Below are 6883 nucleotides of genomic sequence, written 5' to 3'. Positions count from 1 at the left end.
CCCAAAAATGCTTGGCCCAAAATAGAATTACATCACCAAGGGTGACAATATTTTCAAGACTAAGCTATAAGCAAGCCTATTGCTAGGAAAGGCCTATCGGGTATTACTTGAGGAAGTTGAACGAAACAAGGGTTCCCCCAACACACACACACACACACACACACACACACACACACACACACGCCTCCTCTTCCTCCTCTTTCTCTTCCTCCTCCTCCTAGCTAGCTAGGAAATGTAGGACACAGAATCACCCTCTACTTTGTGAATTCATTATTGTAAACTATGCAACATTGCTGGCCTGACCCTGTGTAATATGTCTTTGGCATGGCCACTGAGTTTGTAATGTTTCCACCCCATTTGAGGTGGCCCTGCTCAACCCAAGGCAGGGTCTCAGGGCCTAACATCCTTCTGCTTTCACACCCTTCTCAGTAAAGGGTCTCTGGCCTTGGGGCCTCTCCTGCATCTGTGTGAAATCTCTCTGCCATGTTCTTCTGTTCCTAAGGCCTAAACAGGTGGTTCTTTCCTTTGGAAAACTCTTGTGTGGACTGCCCTGAGAATGATTCTAATGGTTGCTCCACCATTCCACAGGTGCTTAGAGAGGTGACATCCTTTGAAAAATGTGTTTCCCTTGTAGGAAAAGTATAGACACCCAACATGGACTCCATGTCTGATTTTTAAAATGTATTATTTTGATCATCATCATCATTATTGGTTTGGGGGCAACACCCGGTGGTACTCAGGGGTGATTCCTGGCTTTTATGCTCAAAAATTACACCTGGCACGCTTGGGGGAACCACATGGGATGCCAGTGATCCAATTCAGGTCAGCTGCATGCAAGGCAAATGCCCCCCTTGCTGTGCTATCACTCCAATTATTGTTACTACATTTAAGGCTCAGGGAGGTAAAAAAGTTTTCTAGACAGAAAACTAGAACTGCAGGCCGCTCACCTGGGTCAAAGTTCACCTTTCACTGTGTCAGGTGAAAACAGAGCAGATGGGACCACAGAGGGAAGAATTGGGTGAGTTTGGTTGTGTAAGGTTCTACCTCCGGCCTGCTCCCATTCCCTGGCAGATGAGTTATTCAGAGTAAAAATAAGTTTAAAATATACAAACTGTATAGACTGTGGTCACCCCACAAGGCCAGGGCGCCCTCTAGGGGAGCAGTACTAGTGCCTTGGGCTTTGCTTTCTTGGTTTGCAGGACAATAGGCCAAATTGCACCTGGACCCTTGTAGGGTTTTGAGTGTGCCAGCTCTGGGGATTTCTCAGAAGGCGGTTTGGGCCTTCTGGAGTGATGTGTGAAAGTCACTATTTGCCTTGAACCTCTTAACTCCAAAGTGTCTGTGCATTTGCCACAGTAGGGGCAGGAAGGAAAGTGCTTGAGGACAAATGGAGCATAACAAAAAGTTCTGGCCTGTTTCTCCTCGTAATTTGTCCTGACTATTGAAAAATGACAATCGAGGAATCTGATTCCACACACACACAGAAAGTTGTATTGAATGTGCAAAAGTTTGCAGCTTGGGCCCTGCCTGCCTGGAGAGTTTGTGTCTTTGGTGACGGCTAGGGAGCCGACCAGGGGTCCCCTTTCTAAGGAGCTCTGGAGAATCTATTGGGTTTCTTTTCGTCTCAGCTTCTGTTGTTCTGGAACGTTCCAGCCTATAGTAGAGTAGCAGGGAATCCTTGGAGCATTTCCCCCAAGATGTCTTTTCCAGTCAGTCCTCTAAACTGAAACCAAGACCAGACTTGGTTTGGCTGGGGCAGGGCCGGGATGAGAACTTTCCAGCCACAGCTGTCCATTTAGGTAGGGGTCCCTGATTTTTTGCTTTATCCTCTGCCATTATCCTTTCAAATGTATTTAAAAAATTCCTTGTAGACGGGTCAGACAATACAGCAGGAGGCTTCTTTGTTATATATAGCCTTAGTGGTGGTCAGGCGCGCCAGAGCCTTGAGCGCACGGCAGTAGCAGTCCTGGTGCAAGTTACCTGCCAGTTTCTATTTCCAAAACCATCCAGAACCATCCTCTGGGACTACCCCGCCAGCCCTAGGGGCCCATGGGTGTTCCCCCTTTCCCCTCTCTTCAAGTAACTGAAGTTTTACTATCTGCTTCTAACTCAAAGAAAAGTTCAGGAAAGTTTGTTCCAAACACTTTTGTCCAGCAGAACTCTCCTTCTGGGCTACAGTCTGTGCCATCCCGCCAGATCTGGGCCTCTTTCTCTCTCTCTCCAGCTTTTGGATCTATCTGAGCCTCACCCTTGGGCACGAGGGGACCCCCAACCAACAATTAAGGAATGAATGAACTTTATCTGAGATTCCGGGGAGGAACGAGCAGAACCCTGTGCTCTCTCCACTGCACCCGCGGGGTCAGGCAGGGTGCGCTCTGAGTTATCGAACTTTTCTGCAACAAATTCAAGTTGTCTAAACTCTTTTTCTTTTGCTTGCAGACTTGGAACACCGGGTCCCTCCAGCGCCGGGACACTGCGGGCGCCTTCTCCGCGTGCGCCCCTGCCCAGCCCTCTTGCCACCATCGCCGTGCGCTCACACCTGGCTGTCCCGCACCGCGCGCAACACACACACCCCGCGCGCGGGCCAGGCCCTGGCCCGGGGAGGGTGGACGGGCGGGTGGTGGCGCTGGCCGGGGAAAGCGGGAGGTAAGAGGCAGGCGCGCAGGGCAGGGCGCCGTCGCCAGCCACCGTCGCCACCGTCGCACACTTTGCACGCCGCCCAGGGCTACACCAAGTCGCCGAAAACCGGGGAGGCAGGTCTGGAAGGCGGGGTCCGGCGCCCCCCTGGCGAGGACGCCCCGTGCCCTCCCGCAGCCGCGCCCCCCGCGCCCCCGGCCCACCCGGGCGCCGCCCCGACGTGGCCACCACGCCGCAGGGGGGGCGCATCGGCCCCCGGAGGCGCGTGCCCTGCGCCCGGCTTTTCGGCTTCCCCCTTCGCTTTATAGGGGCAAGCGCGGTGGGTCCGTCCTCTGAAGAGGCTGGGGCGTCATCGGCTGCCTAGGAGCGCCCGACTTCGCCGGGGACACTCAGTCGCGTCGGCACCGCGGAGCGGGCTGCGGCAGGTGGCTGGCACCGGCGGCACCGACAGGGGCGCGCGGCTCTCCGGGCTCCCCGGGCTCCCCGGCTGTCTCTCCCGGGCTCGGGTTGCCGTGCGCGGCTGCAAAGGAGCAGAGACCCGCCTGGCCCGTGCGTGCGTGTGAGTGCCATTCACTCACGTGTAAGTGCGGGCTGCCGGGACCCCGCCAGGTGCGGTCCCCGCGGCCGGGCATCGCATCCTTCCCTTCCCCTCATCCTAGCGCTTTTATTTATTTTTTCCCCTTCCTTTTTCCTTCCATCCCACCGGGGGCGCATCCCAAACCAGAGAGAGCCCCAAACTCGGCGCCCGGTTGTGCGGCCGAAGAGGGGGAACCTTGGCACGCTCGTGCGCTCTGGTGCGCCCTGGTGCGCTCTAGCCCCGGCAGGTCCCTTTTTGGAGTTGTGCGTGTATGTGTGTGTGAGACATTGCGCTTTGGGGGCATTTTTTGGGGGAAGGGGTGTCTTGAGTGCTTCGGGTCGGGTTGTCATTTTTTGGGGAGGGTGTCTCCTCGGTCCCCTTTACGTTTTGCTCATCTCCTTTTGGCGCTAACTCCTAGGCAGCCAGCCCGCCTGCCCTTCGCGCGCTCGGCTCGGCTGGCACAGCACATCGGTGCCGCCGACAGTTTTCCCCCCTTCTCCACACGGGTCGCCTCCAGCGCTGGCCAGCCCGATGCCAGGGGCCGGCAGGGCCCGAGGGATCACCATGCTGAAGATGGCCCTGAAGATCCGCGCACGGGCGGCCGCCGAGAGCCAACGGAAGGCGGCAGAGGCGGCGGCCGGGGTGGCTGCCGAAGCGGCAGCCGCGGCAGCGGCGCTGGCCGAGCCGAGCGCGCAGCTCCAAGCGGCCACCCCAAAGTCTCCTCTTGCACCGAGGCCGGTGCCCTCCGAGCAAGTCCTAACCGACAAGGAGCGCAAGAAGATGGAGAAGCAGCTCCGCGAGGAGCGCCGCAAGGAGGAGAAGAGGCGCGAGAAGGCGAGGAAGAAGTTGGAGAAGGCGCAGGAGAAGGCGCACAAAAAGGCGGCCAGGCGGGCGCACCAGGCGGGCCCCGGAGCTGAAGTTGCAGCCGCAGCCAGAGGAGCCGGAGCCGGAGCCGGAGCCGGAGCGACCCGTGGTGACACCAGGGCTGCCAACAGCAGCAGCAGCAGCAGCAGCACCAGCGCGCGCCCAGGCGCCCAGGGCGCACAGGGCGGTGGCGAGGGTTTGGGCACCTCCGGGCGTGCCAGCACCAGAAGGGCCTGGGCCGAATGGGACACGGACTCCGAGGAGGACGAGGACGAAGACTACTACCAGGCCCCGCGCGTGGGGGGCGTCGTGTGGCGGCCCGGGCCGCGCAAGGCGGGCGCCCTGAGCGCCCACCTGCCCCTCGTGGTGTTCCTGGTGTTCTCGGTGCGCAGCCCCTCGTGGGTGCTGGACTTGCTGCTGCAGAAGCGCACGGAGCAGGGCCGCGGCTGCGGCTTCGTCTTCGGGGCGACCTGCTGCTTCCGAATGTTCCTGGGCTGCGCCTTCTTCTCCTTCCTGGGCGGCCGCGGCCAGCGCCGGGAACGGGGCCGGGGCCGGGGCCGTGCGCGCCCGGGGCCGGCCACCACCTCCTCGGGCACTGGCTGTGGCTGTGGCTCGGGCTCGGGCTCCAAAGGCTCCAGCTCGGGCAGCCGGCGCCAGGGGCGCCCGGAGCGGCTCATCTGATGCCGCCTCCTGCCCCTTCCCCACCACAACCACCACCACCCAACACCACACCACCACCACCACCACCACCACCACCACCACCAAGCACATCGCCGTGTAGTGTCGTGTTGGAATCCGCATCCAGTGTGTCTGTGCGTCTCTACGTGTTTGGACACATTGTTTTAATTTTTGGGGGGCTCCTCTCCATGCTCGGTTGCTCTGTCCTTCGGTTTTCCAGGCCGCCTCGCTTTGTATTTCTCTATTTTTTAAATCATTTTTATTTATTTATATTTTTGGGGAGAGGGGATCCACACTTTCTTGGCTAGCTTGGCACCTGGTTGCAACCCAAAAGAAAAAAAAAATCTTAGCCCTGAAGTCCGGGCTCAGCTTCCCGCCTGCCTGCCTGCCTGGCCTGGCCTGGCTTGGCTTGACTTGGCTTGGCTTGGCCTGGCTTGGGTCTGGGCCTGGCGCTCCCTCCCTCCCCTTCCGCCCACCCTGGCCCCTCGGCGGCGCCCGCGGGTGGCGGTGGAAGAGAAGGAGGAGGAGGTTGGGGGACGGGCCAGGGGGGCCTCCAGGCCCGGCTGGGCCCTGGGAGTGGGGCCGGGGGTGGAGCGTTGGCGTCGTGCGAGGGGTCGTCACTGGCTTGGAGAGATTGGAGACGCCCCCTGTCCCCCCCTTCGCGCGCGGCCTGGCCCTAGCTCTGGCTTGGCTTGGCCTGGGAGGGGGGGCCGGCCACCGGGGGCGGCTCCATCCATCTATCTGTCCATCAGTCCATTAATCGGTGCATCTATCTATCTATCTATCTATCTATCTCTCCGTCTCTGCGTCCGAGACCCCGTGTCCGTTGTGCGCGGCCTTCCCCGGAGAGGGTCCCCTGCGCGCGCGCCCCCCGCGCGCCCTCCCTCTCCGGCTGGCTCTCTCCATCCCTCCACCTCCTCCTCCTCCTCCTCCTCCTCCCGCTCCTCCTGCCGCTGCTGGTGCAGCCGCTGCCGCTTCCACCCCCCTCCAGCCGCCGCCACCGCCTCCTCCTCCCCCCGCGTCCCCCCCGCCCGGCGCGGCGCTTTTGGGTCGGGGCGGCGGCGGGGCCCGGGCCGAGGCAATAAGAGCGGCGGCGGCGGCGGCGCGGCAGCAGCTCCCGCGGCTCCTGCCCTCCTCCTCCTCCTCCTCCCGCTCCTTCTCCCGGGCTCCCCGGTCGCTCCCGGCCGCTCCGAGCGGGCTCAGGGGCGGGGAGCCGCGCGCCGCGTTGCGCTCCCCTCGGCCCGGCCCGTGCGCCCCGCTGCGCGCCCCGCGGAGCCCTCGCCCGGCCCCGCCGCTCCTCCTCCCGCTCCCCTTCCTCCTCCGCCCCTCCCCGCGCCGCCTGCCGACCCGAGCCCCGGCCCGCCCCGTGCCCGTCCGTGCCCGCCGCAGCCCCGGCCCGGCCGCGCCCCGCCGCCGCCATGGGCTGCCTGGGGAACAGCAAGACCGAGGACCAGCGCAACGAGGGAGAAGGCGCAGCGCGAGGCCAACAAGAAGATCGAGAAGCAACTGCAGAAGGACAAGCAGGTCTATCGGGCCACGCACCGCCTGCTGCTCCTGGGTAAGGCCGGCCGGGGCCGGGGTGGGCGCCGGCCGGCCGGCCCGGCCTGGCCTGCTGGGCCTGGGCCGCGGGAGCCTCCCCCAGACCTCCCCGGGCTCCCTCGCTCGCGCTCGCCTCCCTCGCCTCGCCTCGCCTCGCCTCGCCCTGCCCAGCCCCACGCGCCGCCCCGCGCCTGCCGTCCCGGGCCTGCCGGGGGTCTGGGGAGTGGGACTCGGGTTGGAGGGAGCGAGGAGGGGGCTTCCCGGCGCGCCGAGCCGCGCCTGGCAGGCCGGGGGACCCCCCGAGGGCTCCCCGACACTGTCGTGCGCGCGCGTGTGTGTGTGGTGTCCGCCTCGCCCAGGCCGCCGCCCGCCCGCCTGGCTGGCTGTCTGTCCGCCCCGCCTGTCGGTCTGTCCGTCCTTGCGCGCGCGCTCCCCCACTTGGAGGGGGGAAGGGGGCCCCCGCAGCCGGGGAGACTGACTGCGACAAGTCCACCACCGCCAGAAGTAATAATAAAACGGAGGTTTGGGTGGGGGGGGACCCACCCACTACCTCCCCCCAAGCCTCGGGGGGCACCGGCGGGGACCGCA

General features: G+C 63.0%; 1 protein-coding gene across 1 annotated transcript in view; it reads left to right on the top strand.

Moving 5' to 3' along the window:
• The first annotated feature begins 6159 nt into the window (after positions 1-6159).
• GNAS (GNAS complex locus) overlaps positions 6160-6883 on the top strand; it is a 19316-nt gene continuing 18592 nt past the window's right edge. The window contains 2 exon segments of the mRNA XM_049776353.1: positions 6160-6219; positions 6221-6314. Of these exon segments, the coding sequence (XP_049632310.1) occupies positions 6175-6219; positions 6221-6314 (139 nt within the window). The 5' untranslated portion in view covers positions 6160-6174.

The sequence above is a fragment of the Suncus etruscus genome, chromosome 7 (genome assembly GCF_024139225.1).
Source record: "Suncus etruscus isolate mSunEtr1 chromosome 7, mSunEtr1.pri.cur, whole genome shotgun sequence".
Classification (NCBI taxonomy): Eukaryota; Metazoa; Chordata; class Mammalia; order Eulipotyphla; family Soricidae; genus Suncus; species Suncus etruscus.
The sequence above is the reverse complement of the archived record's forward strand: the minus strand, read 5'-3'. Positions and strand labels throughout refer to the sequence as shown.